This window comes from Squalius cephalus (genome assembly GCF_949319135.1).
Source record: "Squalius cephalus genome assembly, chromosome: 7".
In the NCBI taxonomy this organism is placed as follows: Eukaryota; Metazoa; Chordata; class Actinopteri; order Cypriniformes; family Leuciscidae; genus Squalius; species Squalius cephalus.
The window spans coordinates 31,469,523-31,494,092 of NC_137128.1; the positions used below are offsets into that span (position 1 = coordinate 31,469,523).

The 24,570-nt window shown below is 37.3% G+C and overlaps 2 protein-coding genes across 6 annotated transcripts in view; one reads left to right on the plus strand and one right to left on the minus strand.

The window, feature by feature from the left end:
* Window positions 1-3,211, plus strand: part of slc6a9 (solute carrier family 6 member 9) — a gene marked incomplete at its 3' end in the record, with an annotated part of 53,956 nt that extends 50,745 nt beyond the window's left edge. For 3 of the 4 annotated variants that reach the window (XM_079876224.1, XM_079876223.1, XM_079876222.1), the window contains one exon: window positions 341-3,211. In XM_079876224.1, the coding sequence (XP_079732350.1) occupies window positions 341-565 (225 nt within the window). The remainder of the gene's footprint in view (window positions 1-340) is intronic. The other variant, XM_079876225.1, reaches the window with a different exon arrangement.
* On the minus strand, window positions 3,042-24,316 carry ccdc24 (coiled-coil domain containing 24). Of its 2 annotated transcripts, XM_079876226.1 has the most exons (10): window positions 24,028-24,316; window positions 22,991-23,034; window positions 22,457-22,668; window positions 20,804-20,973; window positions 15,807-15,959; window positions 15,600-15,704; window positions 13,946-14,000; window positions 7,327-7,393; window positions 6,688-6,805; window positions 3,042-5,679 (listed from the first exon to the last, which is right to left on the minus strand). In XM_079876226.1, exons 1-10 carry the CDS (start codon window positions 24,204-24,206, stop codon window positions 5,259-5,261), a joined length of 1,524 nt encoding a protein of 507 aa, XP_079732352.1. In that variant the 5' UTR covers window positions 24,207-24,316; the 3' UTR covers window positions 3,042-5,258. The 2 variants fall into 2 exon arrangements, with proteins under 2 accessions (XP_079732352.1, XP_079732353.1); XM_079876227.1 differs by lacking the exons at window positions 22,991-23,034; window positions 24,028-24,316 and adding an exon at window positions 22,930-22,972.
* Between the last annotated feature and the right edge of the window lie 254 nt (window positions 24,317-24,570).

Here is a 24,570-nt window from a genome sequence, read left to right on the forward strand (position 1 = left end):
CAAGTCTCTTCAGAAAATTTGAACAGAACTGCTCAATTCATATGGATTAGTTTTACGATCTCTTTATGAACTTTTTGAAGCGACACAGTTTTCAGATTTAATTTAAAATATCTTAATTTGTGTTTCAAAATGAACGAATGACTTATGGGTTTGGAACGACATGAGGGTGAGTAATTGATGACAATGTTTTCAATTTTGGGGGAACAAACCCTTTAAGATTTTTTGGGGGGATTTTATGATAACTTAATTTTCCCGATAAATTCTCTAGTTTTAGCTTTAAAGTATGCCAATCCTTTTGAACAAAATTCAACTGTTTTTAAACCGACTCTTTCCTCTGCAGCGTTTGAAGAACTCCTTGAAGCCTGACCTGGACTGGGGCCCTGCTCTCCAGGAGCACCGCAAGGGACGATACGCCACCACGGGCCCTGAATCTGTGGAGGTGTGCCCTCTCAAAGAAGAGCTGAAGGATGAGGGGAAAGAGAAACTCAAGGAGAAAGAGGATGAGATCGGTATGACCATCCCAGGAAGCAACGGCTCCACACTGAACCCCACACCCAGCGCATAGAGGAGCCCCTCCACACCTTCCCCCCAGGACGGTTCCCATTCCCACACTGCGGGACAGGCCACTCTCGCTGGAGACCTTTACATATTGTAAGGGCTTTATGAAATCTAACCTCTAGAGAAATTGGTTGTCATCCAAAACCTTTTTCTTTTTGTTCACATAATTTAATACTGCAGTTTTTTTAAAGAAAAAAAACAAACATGTTCATATACAGGAGGTGTTTGCATACACGCAGTGTGTATATAGCGCATTGTACAATATTTTCACTCTGTGTTGAATAGTCCGGAGATGTGACTGTAGCGGCAACAGGAGCTACAGTGGGATTTGGCTTGTGTTTGTGTGTGTGTGTGTGTGTGTGTGTGTGTATAGTGGCGGCAGTGCTGGTCAGGTTTAAAAGCTGAAGACCAAATATTCTTTGTGGCAATGTTAAAATGCCACTGTTAAGGGGAGTGTTATTTTCAGTTTCTGTTTTGTACCTATTGTCTTGTTTGGGAACCTTCCCATTCACAAGCCAATATGGGTTTTTCAATGGCCAATGCTGATGTCTGAGAGTAGGGTGGCCAATGGTTAATATAATGCCAGTATATGATATAATACATGTTAAATAAAATGACCTTTTAACACTGTATTAACTCAAAATTCGCTTAAATATACAAACCAGGACATGTCTATTGTCCATTGACTAGACTCCCGGCAGGTTTTGGAGCTAAACTTTCGTTAATCGTCCAAGTAGACTGGCTGATACCGATAAATAAGAATAGGCCAAGAGAATATCCACTCTATTACCCTTTTAAGCGAGAGCAAAACTACAAAACAAAGGATATTTGGTCTTAATCTCTTACTGACTGAGGTATCTGGACCGAGGCAAATAACTTCTCAAGCCAATTCTCAGGGTTACACACAATTTGCTTTTTTGTGAAGCATTTTCCATTACCTTGAGATGATTTATTGCTGATGTTGAGTGTTTGACATGAAGGAGAGGGATTTTCATGTAGGAACTTCCACATGAAATGCCAAATCTGTCTAGTCTTCCAGGCATCTCGAGCCGAGGCATCTCCTGAGCGAGGGGATCACGTGTGCGATAACCAGAAGCAGCTAGTTCCTCATTAGATTCAGTACTGTAGTATGCACACTAACCCTGCTCTTCACAGAAAAGGAGGCATGTTACCAAAAACATGTGCACAGACCTTTGTATTCTGATGATTTAGCTGGTATGTTTGTGTGTAATTTTATGTTGTGTACGCGTGTTAAGAGACTTGAACTGGTGTGTATGTTCATTTAAAGGCATCTGGCTGTGCTGAGCCAAGCAGTTGTGTTTTTGAATAATGCTGAACGATCAGAGGTAAACGTAGCATCAGTCACAATCACTGTAGTTAGTGTAATTCTTGGGTAGTCAGCAGTTTTTCCTTTGTATTATTGTGAATAACATTAAATAGTCTTGCGAGACATAAAAGGTCAAACTATCTGACTTTTAAAATAGAAACCACAGCATATTAGGTGTGTTTGATTTGTTCTGTTTTTGTTGGCAATAGGGAGGGAGATACTCAGATTGAGAGTTTGGTAGTTGGTATGGCTAGATGCTGCTTATCATATATCATTCCAGTGACGTATCAAAATGATTACTTAGGACTACTTAGGATGCATACGGTTGAAGTGGCACATGTACTTGGATAGAGAGTCCTGGTCACACTGTGAATTTGTCTGGGATGTTGCCTGATGCCTTTTCAACAGGGATTCTGGCAAGGTAGCTGCTAATGTGCCGACGCATCACGTATTGAGACTTCTGATGAAACGGCGAATCGCTGTGTATAGTTAAGTCAAAGTAGTATTGGTATTTCTCTTTTGCGTTGTGCATGGAGAAACGCAATACGTATGTGACGTGCTGCTTCTGTCATTTTGAGTCGACAAATACGAACAATACATACAAAGTTTCAGCTTTGAAATAGCTTCATTTTGTTATGAAATTTAAACAAATGTCGTTTTGCAGATCGCTGCAGTTGCCTCAGTTCAGACGGCAACACGGATCATTTCTTCCTCTTTTACTACTAGTTATTGTAGAGGGAAGACAAAGAAATGAATAATACTTTAGAATAATATGTTTAAATGCGAAGACTCCAGTGAAGCCCGTAGACTAATAATAGCAAACCATTTTTAGTAATTCATAGTATTTCTTTTTCTTTCTTTCTTTCTTTTTTTTTTACATGGAATGGGTCACTTCATGGGCCGACATGTTAAAAAACTTCTCAAAAAATGTCTGAGAAGCCAGTGAATGGCCCCATCTATAGTACTGGAGTAAATTTCCTCCTTGTTCATCCTATTCAGTATTTTTTCTGCTCACCATCTGAATACTTCTACATTTTGTTCTTGGTGGAAATATACCTTAAAAGTTTAGTTCATCCTTACCCTCATGTCGTTCCAGACCCGTAAGACTTTCATTCATCTTTGAACCACAAATGAAGATATTTAAAAAAAAAAAAAATTCTGACACCGACTCAAAATGATGGAGCAGGTCACAGATAAAGTCAGTGTTCAAAACCTGATGGCATAATAGTCTAGAGATCATTGTTATATGTACATTGTATTAATCTCTGCATGAAGGTAAGGTTGTCTATATACCTATATGTATAGCCTATATTCAAGATTTTATCCAAAAATATATAAAATACAATCTAACTTTAAAAAGTTAGAAAAAAAGAAGAAAAAAAAAAAGAGATGCAACAAGAATAAAAGTAACCCTGCTGCCTAACAGGAGATATCGGACACTCAGGGGAGTAGTTAGAGTTTCATTGGTCTTTGTGAGCTAATAGCACAACCATACATGCAAGTCACAGACTCTAGCTTTTCCTCTGTTAGACAGATTAGAGCAGCAGTTTAGGTGTCGTGAGACTAACAGCACTTTTATTTACTGGTTCACTTTAGCTGGCTACGTACACGGTAGCTACTGTATGATTAATCGCTGTCGCAAATGTGAATGCACAAGCTTGAAGTCCTCTCATTTGTCTGATGTGTGGTCCTCAGACCTTGAACGTGGCATGAAGACCATGTGTCTGTCTCTAGGTACTGCAATGTGAACAGACCTTGACATGCAAACTCTTTATATAACAGTAGACATGTTATGCATCAGTGCCGTTCTTGCACTGTTCCACACCTCTAGTCCTCTCTCTCTCTCTCTCTCTCCGATGTACAGTAATGTAAAAAAAAGACAAAAATTCAACTGATGTTTGTGTTATCTGTTTTTATCAGGGTGGGTTGCTGTAGTGGGGTTTATTTTTAGTTGTTTTTACTTTATTTCTTATGGTAACGTAGCTAATGTTATGTGTAGTGGACGTTCCGTCACTATTGATGTCGTACAGTAATTTTAATCAGTATGTAATGATCTGTTTTTGCCATTTAACAGAAATCTACCTTTCTAAGAGATTTTTCCTTTTTATTTTTATAGTACTAAAACTGTATTTTATCATCAGTTGTAATATTTTTTAGCTATATTCTGTGACACTACATTTGTTCCCCCCTAAACCTCCTCAAGCCAGCTGATCTCAACTCAAACACATTGCCAAACAAAGGCTTTGGACTGAAACTTGAAAAAAAAATAATGCTTTTTGAACAAGCGTCTGGTCAAACAGAAATCGTTTATTGACGAGAAAGGACACAGTCTAAAGCCAACAATGTTATATCTTCATCTCAGTATTGTAAGTGTATTTGTAGTGCTGCAAAACCCTTTAAGAACATTTCTGTCAATTTCATTCACAGTTTCATGTATCCTGCACAATGTAAAAAGAAATGGAGAAAGCACATTTGATTGCCTGGAAAGAACGTTTTAACCTGTATGCTGATCTTTGAATAATTTCAAAATGCATTTGAAAAATGATAAAAACTGAATTAATGTTATGGAAATTTTATTTTGGTATATTAATACGTCATGTCAATCTGCTATTGGGAAGCGAAAAATGTGTTTCTAAGAAGAACCGAAAACTTTTACTTGGACTTTACTCCTAATTTGACTTTGCTCTCAATAATGAGGCAACAATTAGTTTGTAAATTAACTGTGATGGAATACACCTTCAAATGACATGACGGGGCTGTGTTTATAATGAGCAAAACAAAAATATATGCACATAAATACCTCTAGGTTCTAGATGGAAATAACTCTTGAGCACAATTCTGTGGCTGTATAAAGTAAGCTATAAACAGAATCAGCATACTGTATCTCAAATGAAACTGAATTCTTTCGCTTGCTTACCGAAGTGTGTATTCAAAACAGCATCATGTATTTTAATGTTGTTACAGCACTTTAAAAATATATACGTGTTTGAAAGCAACAGAAAATAATACATAACTGCAAAAAATAAAACCCATGACTCTCCCATGTCCTGTATCCTAAAAGAAGAGATGTCATCACAATAGTGTGTGTGTGTGTGTGTGTGTGTGTGTGTGTGTGTGTACTTGTGTGCTCATGGCAATATAAAAACAGTGAAGTAAAAGACAAGCACATTAATGACATGAGCTCAGTACTTTATCAAACATATCTAACCATGTCTTTTCCATTTTAGGGCCAAACTGCATTGAAATTGTCTTAGTCATGTCAGCTGTATATCTTAAACTGTTCAATTTGAAATGGTAAATAAAGTTTATTTTAAAGATCAACTTGTGGTTTGTGTTTTATTCCTATGGGTAAGGGACATGGTTTTTCCTGTTGTCAAAGAGAAGAGAGCAGGCTGTTGGGCTGAGGAACGCTCAGGTGTCTGTTCCCCCTCTGCCCCCTGTTGGCTGTTCTCTGCACTGCAGGAGGGGTGGGCTGGAGGTGTTCACCGTTTCTGGTCACCTCCATCTTTAGGAGGAAGTCTTTGACGGATCCTGATGCTCTGACTGTGGCTGCTGGCACCAGTCTGCATGCTGAAGCTCTTACTGAATTTCCTCTGTACTTGCAACCTTTGTCCCCATGTTCCAAAGCAGAAGTAGGGCTTGCGGATTCAGCACTTGAAGAGCTTATTAGTGGTACATCGCTCCTGATGTGGTTTGTGTCTCTGGGCGGACATGGTTTCAAATGGGGAACTGTTGCGTTTGATGGTTTTGGTCTTTTTGAATCATTTGCAGACAGAGCTAGACCACTCATCTCCCTTTAAAAAACATACTACATTTATGCCAGAAGAACCTTGGATCAACTACATGACTGCAGAGGTGGACAAAGTACACAACTTCCTTACTTGAGTAAAAGTACAGATACTACTGGTCAAATATTACTCTTGTTACAAGTCCAAATAATAAAGACCGATTTTTACTTAAGTAAAAGTACAGAAGTAGGCTACTCGCTTTTAAAAGTAAAACGTAAATGTCAATGCATTCTTTTATTATTGTTGCATTGTTGTATGTAATACTTACAGTAGGCTACCTTATGCCTCTGAATCTATACCTGCCTACCTACCCTCATATCAATATCAAATTTATTTCTAGAACACATTCAATAAGTGCACTCCATAATGTCTACAATGGTTTTGGACACCCAAATGGCTGTTCCCTCAAATAGTGCCCTATTTAAAGTTGTTTGGCTTTTAGTATGAATATGTTAGCCTTACTGTTATCTATAAGCTAGTGTGCTCCAAAACAATGACAAAATTCACATTTAGAAGACCAAACCCAGTGATGAAAATGAAAATCAGGTTGATGTCAGAATCCAATGTCAGATTGGCGTTAATCTCCAACGCTGGACAGACGTTGTATTGCGGTTGAAAATGAAAATCAGGTTGACGACAGAAACCAACATCAGTCGGGTTCTGACGTCAACCCGACTTTCATTTCCAAACAAAATCCAACGTAGGATGTTGACGTCAACCCGACTTTCATTTCCAACCAAAATGCAAAAACCCCTGCACCTAAAATCATCCCCTGACTGACATTGCTACTTTCTACTCAAGGACCTTGACAGAAATGTAGTGGAGAAAAAAGTATTATATTTGTCTTTCAAATGTAGTGAGGTTGAAGTAAAAAGTTTCCAGAAACAATAATACTCAAGTAAAGTACAGATACTTAAGTACAGTACTCAGGTAAATGTACTTTGTTACTGTCCACCTCTGGATGACTGTGCATCAAGTCATATACAAAGCATTATTTTGGAAAGGTGATCTGACCTTGCATGGATTTGTGGGTTTCTGTTTCTGGTGCTCTGATTTATTGTGTTGTAGGAGCAGTTTATTAAACTCGTGACGTTCAGATCCCTGTGAATGATTCTCCGTTCCTCTTTGAGCTCTGAAAGCCAGCAGAGAAAACAAGAAATCAGTGTTAAGCAGTCTACATTTTTATCAAATTTTTTTCTTTATTTGAGACTGCAGAGTTACTAATTTAGCTGCTTTATTTTTATGAACGAGTTGTATGTACAATAAAAAGAACAAACTGCATTACACACTAGCTGATACACTTGTTTTTACACACTTTCATCAGCCCAAAAAAAACAAAACAAAGAGGAAAAGTGTACATAAGATTTAGGAGTGAACCACTAGATGGTGGTGATACACTATTCAAAAGGCCACTTCACATTTGGAGACATTTACAGATTTTAAATAAAATAGTTTAATGATCATTATGATGCAATGTTTATTAGGAAAAAATATGCTCAACAGTTGAATTTATATATAGACAAATTACCTATATGGACAAAAACTCCTCAAGAGCTACACAGTCTTGTATTATTTCAGTTTGCCAGTAGGCTTTTGTCTGATACAAAGGTGCATGAAAACAGAATCTTTTTGTGAAGATGAATAACCACATACCTGCTAGGGTGGGTTCTGGAGAGACATGTTCTGTCTGGGTACTGGCTCTCTCAGTCTCAAGGTTTTCCTGTGATAAAACATCAATGAAGCCAAAGGATTTCAACACCATTATACTTTCACTCTCTCAACTAAGCTTTATGGCAGAGATTTTTCCGGCAGTGTTTGTCTCCAAATGTACACTCTTAAAAATAAAAGTTCTTTATTGCCATTGATGGTTCCATCATGAAGAACCCTCAACATCCATGGGACGTTTCAGTTCCACAAAAGGTTCTTTATAGTGGGGGGGAAAAGTTCTTTCAAACATTAAAAATTGCGACCCTGGACCACAAAACCAGTCACATAGGTCATGAAATTGATTTTTTTTTTAATTGAGATTTATACATCATCTGAAATATGAATAAATAAGCTTTCAATTGATGTATGGTTTGTCTGTATATGACAGTATTTGGCAGAGATACAACTATTTGAACATCTGGAATCTGAGGGTGCAAAAAAATCGAAACATTGAGAAAATCGCCTTTAAAGTTGTCCATTTATGTTAGCGATTGTGCTGCATTCACTCACAAAAAATAAATGTTTCATATACTTAGAGTAGGAAATTTACAATATATCTTCATGGAACATGATCTTTACTTAATATCCTAATGATTTTTGGCATAAAAGAAAAATCAATAATTTTGACCCAATGTATTGTTGGCTTTTGCCACAAATATACCCGTACGACTTGTGACTGGTTTTGTGATCCAGGGTCACAAATGGTTCTTTTAAGAACTGTTCACTGAAAGGTTCTTTGTTGAAACCAGAATGGTTCTTCTATGGTCTCACTGCAAATAAAACTTCATTTTAAAGTGTAATGCTGCGGATGTTTACCAAATCATCTTTGTTGTATATGTTTATACTAGCATATCACTCTAATAGACACAATTCTATGGCATTTGTGATCAATATTCTGGCCGAAACCCCCTATTAGACCAGTCTAAACTTGTTTGCTGGCCTCAGCTATAGTTTAAGGTCTTCCAGCCTGGCCAAGCTGGTGTTTAGCTGCGTGCTCAGTTAGCCTGGTATCTGACCTGGTGAAAAAAAAGAAAAAAAAAGAAAAAACACTTTTAAACCCAGCCAACAGACCACCAGCAAAGACCAACAAACCATCTTAGTCTGGTGTAAGATTTTTTTTAAGCAGAGGGACCTGCTGTTTTTTTAAAACCACAAAAATATTAAGCAGCACAACTGCTTTCAACGTTGATAATAATAAGAAATGTTACTTGAGCAGCAAATTTAGCATATTAAAATGATTTCTGAAGGATCATGTTACACTGAAGACTGGAGTAATAATGATGCTGACTTGCCATCAAATGAACAAATTACATTTTAAAATTATCAAAATTTTTTTTTTTTTAAATTACTGTTTATTTTTGATAAAATAAATGCAGCCTTAGTGAGTAGAAGAGACTTCTTTCAAAATCATTTAAAAAATCTTACCAACTCCAAACTTTTGAACTGCAGTATATAAATATTCCATCAGTAATTGTTAAAATTCCTGTTTGACTAAAAACACGAACGAACAAAATGTTCTACAGTATGTAGATTTACTTTTTTTATTCGTCTGTTTGCCATTATGAGTGAAGATTCAATCAAAAATTCATGATGTGAAACTTTGTATCTGCATCAAGAATAAATTGCCACATTGCTTTACAGATAAAAAAAATAAAATAAAAAAATAAATCAGATTCAGAATGGAAAAAGTGACACATAAAAAAGCCCCCACCATCATAAGTGTTGATGCAGCCCCAGAGCTCACACTGCACTAAATGATTCCACAGCACTGCTCCACTGAGTCTCAAGCTCTTAAAACGGGACTCCAATCCACATGCTTTCGTTGCAAAGCCACGGATCTCCATTAGCCGTCATTGTCGTATGGCAGCGGAGTACGATTATTACACCAATCTGCCTTCTGCCTCGGTTCAGTCACTGATAACTCATGTAGAGTCATGCTTACTGCCCAGCACATGTATTATACACTCATCCTTTTAAATGAAACACAAACAGAGCTCTCTGAGGTGAGCACTGTCACTGCCAGCGTACGGGAGACTATTCATTTTAGCCCTGTGGTCTGTGGGCAGCGGTATAACCCCAGACGCCAGCTGGAAAAGAAATAGCATTAGCAAAGCCATAGTTATGAGGCAGGACACTGAAATCTAAGACCAGAGGGAGGAGGGACGCCCTCTCCCACACTCCCTCAGATGAGCAGATGTCTGTGCATGGGACAGGGTCAACTAAAACTAAAACCATAACCATAAAAATAAAAATAAACTTTATCATTACTTGAAATAATGCACTAAATTTCATTTAATTTAAGTTGGAGCACTAAAATAATTTAAATAAACTAAAAACTAATGTAGACAAAGTAATAAAACTATATTTACAAAAACTAATAAAAGTGACAAAGCACACAACAAAATGACCTACATTAAAATGAAAACATAAAATCTAAAATTACAATCTAATTCAAAATATTAACAAAAACTATAACAGTATCTCAATGATAGTAAAAAATAACACAGCTGTTTGACTTTGACTCATTGTCCAAGACAATATTCAAAAATGTGTAAAAAAATAAAATAAAAAGAATGTAATCAAATCTTGTTGTTCATGCCCTAAGAGCAATCAAAAAGCATAGGAAGATTGTCATAATTCATGCATGAAAGGGTTCAATAAAATTCAGCCACCCTAAATTGTGGCCCCCTTAGTGCTGAGACTCCCAATTGCAGGCCCCAGCTGCAATGAGACATTCAATTCTTGGCTAGCACTAATATTCTGATTAACACTGTTCTGATTATATACATTTCTCTTTAAAGACCAATCATTTAATTAAAATAAACAGTCTATGCCAGTGGAACTGTTTAATTTCTTCACCATCAAATTTAATGGTATGTGACAGTACACATCCCAGTCTGGCACTGTCAAGAATGAGCCTGTCAGTCTAAGTGACCTTTAGGATCGGCCCAGTTCAATGTAACAAGTTTTGTCTGTCTAGCCCAAACGTGAAACTGCTGTGTGACGTGACGTAATCACAACATATTTGATGCTCAACACTGTATATTGTTACATGTAGCAGGATGAGATTTCACAGTGAGTGGTGGAGTGCATTTGTACAGCATGTCAACTGTGTATGTTCAGGAGTTTGGACAAGTGCATTTGTACAGCATGTTTGGACAGAATGCTTCAAATAGTGTGTGCATATGTGTGTTAATCAAAAACAAATGGCGTTCTCATTTGCTTGAGAGTGCCTCACATCTGTGGCTGAGCTCTGCACTTTAACAGAAGAGAGAGTGAAGCAAGGATATACAGTAGAAACCTTAAGTTCCTCTGGCTGACTGAGAGGAGATCAGTGTGACACTGTGTGTTTGGCTGCATAGATGGAAAAAGAGCTTAATGGGCTAGTTTAGCGTATTTGTATTCATATACTATAGAAATGCTCTGTGATCCATTATTTAAAAAAACATATGCTCATTCTATGGTAGTTGATGCATGATTATCCATTTCCCAGCTGCTTATGCAACACATCAAAAGGAACAACTGTTCTATATTTCACACTTTACATGAGTGTTCATGTAAGGTGCAATTATTAAGCAAGCACTGGGTAATTCTAATAAACTATCTACTGAATGTATAATTTATGAGTGGTGTTTTTCATAATTACACATTGTTATTAGTGCATATTGTCATTGTTATTTCTAAGGAAAGAATCACTTTTTATTGTTCATATTAAAGGTCCTTGCACCCTGAGTCCGAAATTTTCGTATGCGTTTTTTTGTATTCGTCATTTACTGTCTCTCAATTGTCAAAACACCTCTTAAAAATGCTTGCTACAGATGCGGAAAACGCAGAAAACTGAACCGGATCCGAATTTTTTTATGACAGACGAAAGTTTCAGAGGCAGTGTGTAAATGTGATTGACATAACATGAGGTCGTATTTATTTTTTAACGTGCAAAAAGTTTGGATGAGATTTTTCGGACCTTAAGGCTTAATATGCTGAATAAACATCAAAATATTATAATAACCTCAAAAGGCACATGATTGATACCTCATATTGAAAAAAATAAGCAGACAGCGATGACGGGCCCAAGCACAGGCGCCACCATCACCCCATGGCTTTAGAAAATTGGGTAAATATAGAAGGTAAATACACTGAAAAAAATTATTCATTGACTAGTTGAATTTACTAAAAAAAATTATGTTAATTGGATCCACATAATTGATTTTAGCTACATTTAAACAAATGCATTACGTTGAACTAAGTTCAGCTTAATGCATTTGTTTAAATGTAGCTAAAATCAATTGTGTGGAACCACTTACGATAATTTTTTTTAGTAAATTCAATGATTTCAGTAAATTCATTGAATTTACTAAATGTTTTTATCGTAAGTGGTTCCACACAATTGATTTTAGCTACATTTTAACTAATGCATTAAGTTGAACTTAGTTCAACGTAATGCATTTGTTTAAATGTAGCTAAAATTAATTATGTGGAACCAATTAACATAATTTTTTTTAGCAAATTCAACTAAGTCAATGAATCATTTTTTTCAGTGTACATCAAAAATCTAATTTATATCTGCCATGTCTTGACATTATTCTGACCCCGCATTCAGCAATTCAGGTAAATATAAGCGGCTGATTTCAAAGCCTGTTTTAAGTGACACACTTCCTGCTGCCAGTTGGTGGCACAATGGCCGTGACTCGCAATAGTCACATCCACGTGTTCAGCTCAATGAGAACTAGGCTATATGTGTATCCGATTTCATACATACATGATATATGCACGTTTTTTGACTGGGCCTCTAAAGCCCCTTAAATGTTGAAAAAAAAAATGCATACTGCACACTTTCAGTGATTGGGCCCTAACAAAACAACACAGACATAACATTGAAGGACAGAAGTCATACCTGGGAGCGCCCAATAGCAACCACTCAAAGCTATAGCAGCTATTTGCCAACATCATAGCTGGTATTGTTATTGCTAAAACTAAGTCTATTCATTTTCAGTTCATCACTGAAATAAATTACATTTTAGATGAAACTTAGCACTGATCCAAGCAACCATTCACAGCACTGTAGCATCATGGCAGTAATTTTTGAAATGACTATAGTAGGTAATTACAGTATAATTTGGACAGTAATGTAAAGTGTTGCATTTTTTCCTTATAATTACATGTAAGCAAATATAAGGGCAATTCTCTTATTCTCAAAGGTAGAAACTAATAGAGAGTCAAATACAAATTTGCACTGCAGATTTCAGTTGCACTAAACTGAGATAATTAAAAATGGTTATTAAGCAGTTTGTTTAATCTGTAAGAGCAGTTCCACAGTGTTAGAACACTCAGAGTTGGGTTTTGGGAACTATCATATTATCTTCACTAGTCTTATGGGGATGAAACTTGCTTTTATGTCTGCAATATTTATTTCACAATAATAATAAAAACTGCAGCAGTTTATACGGGAAATCTGATTACTGACCAATCTGAAAGCTATACATTTTGTTCTTTGTAGAAACCACAAAAGAAGAGTTAAAGCTGCAGTCCGCAGTTTTTCCTCTTTGTCGCCATCTCTGTTCGAAATCTGCAATTGCAGTTATTCACGGAATTATCAACTTTACGTGCGTTGTGCCTCGGTTTTCAAAAATCCAATGTTTTGAGGAGAATGTGCAGCTGTCAATCACCGTGCCGGTGTGGAAACTGTCATTCGGAATCACAGATTCTACTTTTTGGAAGTATGACCAACATAAGAATTTTCACCGGAAAATGTCGTCTGAACAAGTAAGTAACCTCCACTTTTGTTCTGACCAACTAAGGGGGAAAAAGCATTGCAGTAAATTGCACCGATTTAATCTAACGATTGCTTATCATATCACGTCACCGTGCAAATTATACTTTGTCCTCAAATTGTTAATGTTAACAACATCAGCATTGATTGACTACATTTAATGCCCTTCCGATATTATCCTTGTTTTCGCATGGGCCGGTTGCAGTCTCTTTTTTCTCCGAAGACTTTCGCGTTTTACAACGGGTGAATCTCCAGTTGTAACTGGTGATTGTCGTTTGAACCTTTCTGGATCCGCCATCAAATTGATGAGTTTAATTATATCAAGTGCTGTGAGAAAAGGCTAAAAGGCTAAATCTACGCCTCCAACATCCTCACAAGCAATATAGCCTACTAGCCGAGACTCCTTCTTTATGTGTACAGATGTGACGTAATGACGCAAAGACATGCTCGAATTTCCTGCGGAAATCCACCAGTAACACTGGAATAAAAAACATTATTACAAGCTTACCGTTTTGAATCGAGCTAAGGCAAGCAGATAGTTTTGAACACTGGCTGGTTATGTACTTGCTCAAATTTATTTTGGATAATTTTTAACCCAAAAAAAAGCTACGGACTGCAACTATAATGGAGTTTGGCCTCAGCAGATAAAAAAAAAAGGTGCGCTTAGAAAAGATAGAAAAAAAAGAAAAAAGATTCCTCCACCCTCTGGATCCAGATTCATAACATGTTATTAAAGTAATCCTGAAATTGATGTTGCAATCAAAACCAGTATTTAATGTCAAAATGAGCCCTTACCTGCAGGACCCGCACGTCTCTTTTCAATGCTTCAGATTCTTCCGTAAGGACTGACCTGTCAATCAAACAAGGCCTACTTTTTTAAAGGATTAAGTGCATATATGCATATATTCTACATCAACACTCATGAAGTGTAATGGGGAAAAATATATATCAAACAAACAAAATACCATAAGTGGCACCAAGAATAAGATACACATAATTATGGCAACTATAAATAACTGTCCATATTCTGAGCCATTATGGGTTTCCGAGAAATAGGAGACCTCTTCTCATTTAAGTACTTCATACAAAACACAGCATCACTTAAACAAGTTTAAGCAAAAAGAGTTTTTATCTGGGCTGGACTCAAACTGCTGCACCATGAACTCTTTTCCAGATCAGCGGGGAAGCGAACACTGGCCTACTTCTTCTCTGTTACATAAGCACTGTAGTCACTTAAACTCTCTTCACTTTTCTTTTAAGGCCAAGGAATCTTACATATGTCGGGATCTAGTATTCATTTGCTCACAATGAGGTCTTTTGTTCTGATGGAGGGATAGATCGGACTGCTCGCTCCCCTCCTTCTATCTCAGTTCCCTGCTGCCACACTCAGCAGGACTTACTGTTTGCATTCCTCTTAGCTCGGTGGAGGGTTACACATGCCTGGCAGAGAAGGAGAGGATGGGAGGTAGAGAATGGTGGGTGGTAAAGGGGTTGAGAGAGGCGTTCGTAAAGTAGAAAGTTTGTACTGAAAGAGAGGCTTAAGGAGAGAGAGAACTCAAGAGGGAATCCCTTAATAGATGTACTGAGGTGGTGCCATGACATAGTGATAGTATGAGATGGTTATATTAGTCATTTAAAGTACCGGTACATGGTTGTGTGTATGCATATATATATATATATATATATATATATATATATATATATATATATATATATATATATATATATATATATATATATATCCAGTAAATAATAATAATAAATAATAAAACTAATAAAATCATACAATTCAATATTATTAAACATTTACATTTGACTGTTAGTGTATGTGTGAGCTTACAGACAACCCCAAATCGAAATGTAGCCACCAATTTAGAACCAGCAGTAAGTAATATAATCCTAGATGAAAGTGTATATGAGCATGAGCAGTCGTGGAAAGAGGGAAAGAGGGAAAGAGGTGAGGAAGTCCAACATTCTGATTTAACAACAGCATGTTTGCACAAGAAGGAGCATGTCTGGTCTGCATCCATAGTCAGTATGAGCACATGTTGAGCAAAGGAGGGAGAAATCTACCCTGAGGAATGTGTGTTCCACAATATTAACTTCACTGCACAACTGGATCAAACTGCAAACGGACAATCTTGCTGGCTAAAAAGTCATTATGTTATGTACACTGCCTCGGGTGTAAACAAATGATTCCAATATTATCTGCTTGATAAAAAAGTAATTGCATTTGTTATGCATGGAATTAGGTCTGAAATTTGTGTTTTTCATAGTTTTCATAATATGCTCAAAGCAAACCTCAGTTATAATAACATGTACTCACACTCTGTGTGACTTCCATTTAAAAACAAGCATCACTTTGCCTTACTCACTCTAAAGGGTAGAGCAACTGAATTGAGTACTTTAAAGGGAGCAGTGCGTATAACTGCTCAGATATACACCTCACCTGAGATGGGTCACGACTTCATCTATATGGGTGATGTTTAACTTGTGTCTTAAGGCCTTGATTTCTTCCTCACAGCTGGAGTGAGACGAGAGGCTAGAGACTGACCTGAAAAAAAGAGTGCTATTCAATACTTACTAACCCAATCAATATCATCAACTTCTGTCTTGTAGAAGTACACTCACGGGTATATCATTTTGAAACACTGACCTGCTTCCAATCTTGCTCTGGCTAGATGGGGGTCTGGAAGGTGATTTCTTTTCACACCAGCTGCCTGGACTCCCCTGTCTCTGTGTGCTACTGCTGCTCAATGCGTAACTCACCACACTAGGATTGTACAGGGCCATGACCTCCTCTTCATCCCTGAGACACACACGCACACTCATTTATTGACAGTGAGAATGACAGAATGATGAAAGTGAAAAGTGCTAGCAGAGTTTTACTGTGATTCCCAAGCAGGATTTTGCCTTGTTAAACTAAAAAAGTAAAGTATACTTAATTGGATTTAATTTATAAATAAATGTGCAGTTAGATCTTTCTCAAGAAACCTGTGAAAGACAAAATGGGATCTCATTAAATAGATCTCATCTCATTAAAGCTGTTTGGAGAGTCTCTTTCCACACAGTATTGATTTTTTTGTTGTGGTTTAAAAGTGCACTAAAATGAATGAAGATGCTGAATGATATCCATAAAAATATCAGATAAGAGGAATACCTTTTGGTTTGGATTCAATGATGGGGTATTTCTTGAGACTTACTGATGGAGCTATGGGGTGTCTTAAACAAATACAGTTAGAAAACACTGATCTAGAAAAATTGATTTACTAACTTTAAAAAATTCAGAATTTTCTTGGAAGGCACATTATTTATTCAAGGCCCCATATCCCCAACCAAAAGAACTACTAATACAGCAGAATGATGTTGTACTGTGGGGAAAGTCAGGCAAATCATTCTCATACTCATAGCTTTTGGTGTCTGGCCCTTAAAGGTGGGGTGAGCAATATTTGAAAACCGCTGTTTAGAAGTTAGTCGGACCGACACACGAACAAACAACAACAAACGTGTGTAGCCTATCAGCATTAGGGGGCGTATGACGGTGGATTTGAAGAAAGACTGTAGAAAGAGAGTTGATACAATACAAAAGAGAAAAGCTCAGAAGAAATCACTGGAAAATGAAGGGTTATGACTGGGCAAGAGCTTTAGGACCCGCGTTAATATTAGAAAAGCTTTCCAGCGCTGGAGAGACCCAAGTGGGAAGGCCTGAAAACAGACGCGGAGGTTGCTTTGATTCCGCTCCACACTTGGGTAACACCGGGTTTGAGTGCCATTGTTTGTCTGAAGCTGCTGTGCTGTTGGCAACTAACAACACATTTTTTCGTGAAGCATTATTTTGTTGCACTTCTGCTATGATAAACAGACATCCACTCTTGGAGTCGCGATGATGACTGCTAGAGAACGTGGTGTTTAGCGTCATTGTTAGTACACTTGCCTCGCATGCTAGCGATCAGGGTTCGAGACCGACTCGGAGCAGGGCGGTTTGGATTGGTCGGTGAGCTATGGAGGCTGAGCAATGAAGAGAGGGGTGTGTTTGTTTGGGTTGATTTCAAATATCAACAATATCCAACAGCGTTTTTGAAATATCGCTTACCTCACCTTTAAACAGTACAACATTACAATAAATAGAACAACTGAAAGTTTTGTATTATAAAAAAACAGTTAGGGGTAAAATACAAAAAGAAAAATACACTACCGTTCAAAAGTCTGGGGTCTCATCAAGGCTGCATTTATTTGATCAAAAATTCAGTAAAAACAGCAATATTGGGAAAATATCATTACAATTTCATATACCGTTTTTAATTTACCGTCATTTATTCCTGTAATGGCAAAGCTGAATTTTCAGCAGCCATTTCTCCAGTCTTCAGTGTCACATGATCCTTCAGAAATCATTTAGTAATATACAACCATTGTGCAACTTATGTGATGTCAGCCGAATGGGAAAGTTGCTTCATGCTTCAACAGTTGTGCTACTTAATATTTTTGTGGAAACCTTGATGCATTTTCTTCAGCATTTCTTTGATGAACAGAAAGTTGAAAAAAACAACATTTATTTAAAACATATTTTGTATATATTAACTGTAAATTTGATCAATTTAATACATCCGTGCTGAAAAAAGTATTATTTTCTTTATTAAAAAATCTGATCACATTTTTTTAATACCACCCCATTTATTAGGAGAAGTTAATAGTACCTTATACATAGTATGGAATTTCTAACTAACAATAATAAGAATGATAATAAATATCATTATATAATATATTTATTTATTTATTTAAGGATTAAAAGGTGCATTTGCACAATATGGTATTGTTATTATTTATTAATATATATACACATGAGGAAAAAAAAACATCTCAATAATAAGAACAGAATGCTGTTGTTTTTAGTGATAAATAAAATGCCGCTCTCAGTTCTTGCTGTAATCTTAAAACAGACTTGCTGAGTGCATGAGAGCGGATGAAGGCAACACACAACAAGGGAGCAAAGGCCTTTTATCCACAGCCATGTTTTCTAACCATAAATCAAGCCTGGACTTGATGTTACAGTTCATGGACACCTCTTTGAAATGTTATTGTAAATAAGCACAAAGGTTTGCATTTGGAAATGCATGTAACTGCATTAAACTGTACTGTATATGCATTAAACCTCTGAATAACCAGAAATACAACAAAAATGAAGCAAACAGATGGTCCTTTCTCACTCAAAGACATTATTCAGACGTAAAGCTGTGTATCACTTTCAGCCCATCGTTGCTCACATCTTCACCCTTTCTTTTTAAACACTGACAGGATACAGTTTGCATGTTTGTGAGGCTTTTGTAGCCTGATAAAAAGAGCCAGAAGACGTTAACAAGCATCTCTGACCGAATCCTGCATTACGAGCAGAGGTCCAACGCCCATCTCTGCTCTGCTCATATAGAGGGGATGTACTGACAGGAACAGAGGCTACATTGTGGGCACAGATCAGTAAGCAGCTTAGCAGTGTTCACAGAGGAGGGAGGAACATACTCTTGCCAACAAAGATGGCACAGAGGAGCCGCCACATCAAAAAGAGGACAAAAGAAAAATCCCTCAATGTATCAGAGGAAAATAAGAGGCTCTTTCAAAACGCCCCTCCATCTGCACTGGTAATTTACCTACATGTGAAATACGCTGTGCACACAACTTTCTCTTTCCAGCCTTCCTGCGCCGATTGTTGTGGTATCACTCTCCAGAGATTTAAGAACCTTCCTTTGGTCGGCTTTTAAAGTCTCAGCCGCTCGCAGTTCACGCATGAACTAAGGTTCTCTCTCAATGCCCATTAAACGGAGACCTAGCATAAAGAAACAGGTGCAGCTCGACTCCATACAGCCACAACAAATCACGCAGACAAGGACTTAGACCACACAGGAGGGAGGGGAGGCTATTGGCCGAGAGGGGAACAAGTGCCGCTAACTAGATCCATTAAATGAATTCCTTTCAAAAGCTTTCTTGCCCACGTTAAAGCCCGAAAAACGCCATTGAATCGACGGTTTCCTGCTTTGGCCAGCATCAGGTGCCGGGAAAGCTCCAAACCTGGAGCAATATGAAAGAGAAGTAATCCAGATTTGTCCTCAAAGCAGATCAGCAGCTAAATTATGTCACCAAAGGAAGTTGGTAACAAACAAAAACTGACATTGAAACCAAACAAGTTTACACCCCAATGCTCATATGCAATATTTGTTTCTGGGTGACAGAGCCAATTCGTTTCAGCAATTTGGGAATGAATGAAAGTGTTTTCTCTGATGGACTCTGCCGGTAGTCACCAAACACCTGCTCCTGATTTGCCATGGCAGAAAAGAGAGCTTTTTGTCTACTAAGAGAGAAGGATTATAAGGAATATAAATAGTTTAAATAGTAAATAAATAGTAAATAGTTAACCAATGAAATCGACAGAATTGAAATTTTATTGTTGAAAAAATTTGTTAAAGTACATTAAAAACCTTTCAAAAGAAGACCTTGTAAAGACATTCTTTCCACTGTTTAGCTGGTTGCTGAGAGAAAATCGCCCCTCCTGCCTGACTGGTACCTGTAAATATCTTCTTCCCCGGTGCATTGTTATATTAAGCAAGGAGCCACAAAAAGTAACAAAGAACCCTAAAAAAGAAAAGCCACTAGGCAACAAATTGAAACGTAATCATAAATAGCTACAAATTTAAAAGCAAACAGAACATGAACTGTCAAACAAACCAGACATAGTCCTTACTGCTGACGTAACTGATTCATTTCATTTAAAGCAGTTCTTTTGTGATGTGCTCCTATGGCTGCTCCAAGCTTTAAAAGTCAATGATTTATCAGCAAGCATTTCTTTTAAAGCAATGCTACTTTACAAAAGCAAATCCCTGACCTATGAACTCACTCCCATTCAGTTGAAAAGAATACTTCGGGTCTCCATTAAGGTCAGAACATTCATTTGTCAAGTCAGGGAAAGCAATTACATCACGACACCCGCAGATGAGACTCGACAGTGAGTTCTAGATCTTCAGATGAAACATTTCAGTTGGAATCTATTGAAAATGTTCATTTTAAAAATGACTACAATTTAGAGTTAATATAAGTAATATAGTTCATCAAACCATGACTTTATTGCGAGGATGCACGATATTTTGGTACAATATCGTTTTTTGACAGATTTAACTATGTTTAATTTATTGGTATCAGTCGATATTAGATATTTAATTGTGTATGCTCATTTCTGTCATTTTTAGATTTTTAGATTCCCTTTGCCGTCATCTAACAAGCTCACTTAAAATTAAGCTTTAAAAACACTAATTACTGAATAACACAATTAAATGTGATCTTTAACAAATCATCCTGTTGTACACTGTAACATTGTGATGCTGGAATTTACTTGTCACATTTAAAATGATTTATTTTAGTTTTTCATGTCAGTGTATCTGTCTCAGCCAGAATTTGAAGCAAATTTTATGGCTTATGTCTAGTGAGTGGGTTTTAATAAAGTTTATGACTATCAACAAGACGTCAGAGCTGATAGTTAATGTTAATTTTTGTTAGCTTTGATAACTGTTAAAGTTAACTGTTGGTATAATGTTTGAGGCTTGATGTCTGTTGTGTAACAGTCGAGGATCCATGTTGCATAGCAGTAATATTATAACCATGTATCTTCCTCACCTGCCCTGACTGGCTGCTTTTTCCCTCAGTGAGAGCAGCAACAATTGAATCTCTGCTTTTAGCAACTCTTTAACAGCCGGGGGGTCAGCCAGAGGGAACACAGGGGCTTCTGGCCTGCTGCCCTGCTCTGAGTAATGGAGCTCCTGCCAAATCTTCTCCCACATCTCCACCTAAAACAGGTCAACAGAGGAAAGCGTTAACAGAAGAGTGCTATTTGGCTCAGCTTTGTATGAAATGCACTTTCCAAATCCATGTTACAAGCTGCTCTACAACTAGAGAAATGCAGCCAGTTGGTTAACATCCCATCACAAGTGTCTCTAATCTCTGAAATGGGTATGAAAAACTGAAAATTTCAGCGAATATAAAAAAGAAAATCCATGTGTTATTCTCACAAACGCTCCACCACGTGAGGTGAAAAGCCAGAGAGGGAAATGAAAGCCTGTCACGGCACTGGCAAACAATGTCTGCACTCTATTACCAATCTCCACACCTGTCTTGGGACGTTCAAGTTTCCCTCGGACTCTGAAAATACACTTCAAAGCTTGTCGAAGGCAATGCAAGACGGAGTAAAACCAGCTCCCTGAGAATTCTGATCCTGCTGTGCCTGCACAAAACCAACTTCAAGCCTAAATAACTTCAGCTCCTTCTTATTTCCACTGTAGAACCTGGGGTTTAGGATGTGCACAGGCACCGGAGAGACATTTCTGTGAGGATGCAGGCTTAAAAATGACCTCAATGCAAACTCTGATACAAAAGAGCATGTTTCTTTTCTTGTTTATTGACTTTCATCTTTGTACTGAAAAATGTTCTCAAGGACAAGCTCAAAGGCAAAGTGAGAGAGGAAAATTGACAGAAAAACTAGAGTCTTAGGAGAGCAAAGTTCCTTGCATTTTTGTTTTGCAGCACAGTAGTTATAAACTTTACTGGTGTTCAAAATAGGTCCTTAGTTGCTAAGACAATGCATTATCATAATCATTATTTGCAGTGAAAGTGTATACAATTCCCTTGAACACATTCGAGGCATTAGTATGCCTTACTATGTTAAAAAAAAATCTCAGAAGTCCTTATGAACAGCAGAGGGGTTTTTAAACAGAAGGTCATAAATCCTATTTAGTGTTCAGAGTAAGGAGGAATCAAATAAGTCTTCCATAGACAAGTTTCCACCCACTATTTCCATATGCACATGGCTGTCTGAGTATACTGCGTATGCAGTTTGTGAAAGACTATTTATCTTTGAAAGAGTCAGCTCTGAAACAGTCCCTGTATCTGTTCAAATAAGGTTTGCATTCCATGCACTGAGATAATTCACTCTTGGGAGTTGTAATTCAAAACTGGTTTAAAGTTACACGTCAGGGTTAGGCTATACTGGCTATACAAGATATACAAGATAAATATAATATTAAACATTAAATGTAAATATTAAATCTAAATAAATAAAAAATATGTAGACATCGCCTGAAGGGATGTTTCCATTGGCCTTTCAAAAGAAAAATAAATTAACGTACTGTATGTATTAAACATTAATAGGTGAAGACATGAATTATGTAGTGTGGGCTTTGCAGTTATTTTATAAAAGATTACAAAATTACTTAGTTTCAGCGATCACATTCTGTTCTCTTACTAGACAGGCTGATGCATAAATATGCCTCATACCTCTGAATACAACTCAGCGTACGTATCAATCAATGCATCTCCAAGTACTGCTCGGATCTCAGGAAGCTCAGAGCTGGGAACATTTTCCTGCACTAAATTCCACACAGATTGTTGGCGTTGGAAATTGTCCATGGGGCCGCTATTTCCAGAGCTGAGCACAAAAAGCTCACCACTGGAGTGCATTCGGTGTGTCCATACTGAAGACAAAATAGCTGTAAATAAATACATAAAAAATTAAATACATCCCTAACTTGTTACATACATTTCAAAATCTCATACAGCATTCAACGGCAGTGATGCACTGTAACGTTACAAAGGGAAAGAGCATGATAAACGAACATATTGCGTAAATAATTATGACCTTATTAATTAACTTTGGCAATGACACGTTAACCTAGTATTTGGTGACTTTAAACGTTTACGATAGTGAAACAAGTATGATTGGATACATATTTAAGCTGGCATAACGTTACATTTGTGCAAACATAAACATTAGTTTTAGAACAAGCACATTCCCCACTGGCGGATACTCACCAAAACAATTGTAGCTTCCTGTATCAGTGTAAACATTCCTGTTCCTATGGAGACAAACTTGCGCAGTCAAATGATTGGCTAAAGGACTCGTGATAGTGATCTTTATTAACCCGTTCGGACCTAGTGTACATTACAAATGGCCTCATCTTTTTTTCTGTTCGGTGATTTAATCATATTAATATTTAATATTTGTTAAGAGTTGTATGCCTGAATGTAGGATTTTGCATTAACTTTTTCATAGTAAAAAGTTATATTTTGTATGTGTATAGCTCCCTGATTGCATATAATTTTCCATAGCTCATGCTGTCTGGAGTTTTTTGTCTAGTAGGCTACTGAAATATATTTTTGCAGTGTTTCATCAGCAAAACAATCCAAGACACAAATAACAGCACAACCCACCGAAGATATATCCCTCACAGCCGTTTTCATTCATGTTAAATGTGCTGATGTGAATAAGGTCTATTGTCATGAACATGACTATTAAAAAATTTAATAACCTTCCATCTTTATTCATTAGAATGTATAACTTGATTTAGAGTAGAAACAAAGCATTTTGTGGTGTCGCTGTTACGTGGTTCCTTCTAAAAGTTATTATTCTCTGTATGTAATAGCAAAAAGATTGGACAATGCACAGTGTTAACTGCATAAAACGAGCTGAGGAAAAGCAAATATAACCAGTTTAAACTCTCAATAGACACAAAAAGCTGCAATAAGCTGCAATAAAAGCGAATGACTACTACAGCCTATCAATATTCTAGTATTCGGCTGTCACGTGTAAATTGAAACATAACCCAGGAGGAGTAAAACCTTCCCTGTGCGCAACTGCATCCAAAGCGCGCACAGCTCATTCTGACCATGAAACGTATTTTAAACTTTATCTAGATTAGTTAAAAAGACGTGTGCAATAGCAAGTTATTGAAAATAGCATAGCTATATCCATTTATTTGCTAGTCTTGTTTTGGGACTGAGAAGTTTTCGGTGATGGACATGGCTGTACTCTGGGGTTCCCCGGGGAGTTTTCTTCATGTCTTGCTTACCCTGTTGATCTGCGGCCAGTGTGTTGTGGCTTTCTCGGGCGCTGGACAACAAGAGACGACCTGTGAGGCGAACGGCAGTGTTTATTATGTTGGCGAATGGTACTTTTTAGACTCAGATCATTGTACCCAATGCGAATGTACAACAGACGGGTCTGCCTGCGCGCGGACTGAGTGCGCATCCCTGCCTGCCGCCTGCATCCATGTCAGCCATTACCCGAAAGACTGCTGCCCGATATGCGAGAAGATCGGCTGCGAGTACGGAGGAGAAGTCTACGAGCTGGGGCAACACTTTCAGGTGAACTTCAATGTGTCTGTAAGACTCTTCATACAAGGGTCACATAGAAAGAAAGAAATATTTTTTGTAACACAATTACAATATTTTTACACTGTTAAGTTGATGGATTTAAGTATGAATGCTTTCTATTTTTCGCTGTAATTGCTCTTTTTCGAGTCCTTAACATAGTGACTAAATAAAAGTTTAATAATAGGCTACTCATTAATTCCATGCCAATAATTGTTTTAAGATGAGTGAACGGGCCCCTA

Coding starts and splice junctions, on each gene's coding strand:
- ccdc24 (XM_079876226.1), bottom strand. CDS start 24,206: ATGCGCACTCAGTCCGCGCGCAGGCAGACCCGTCTGTTGTACATTCGC. Junction 22,669..22,990: donor AGGAAGCTACAATTGTTTTG/GTGAGTATCCGC, acceptor ATTTATTTACAG/CTATTTTGTCTTCAGTATGG. Junction 7,394..13,945: donor GAGACGTGCGGGTCCTGCAG/GTAAGGGCTCAT, acceptor GTTTTATCACAG/GAAAACCTTGAGACTGAGAG.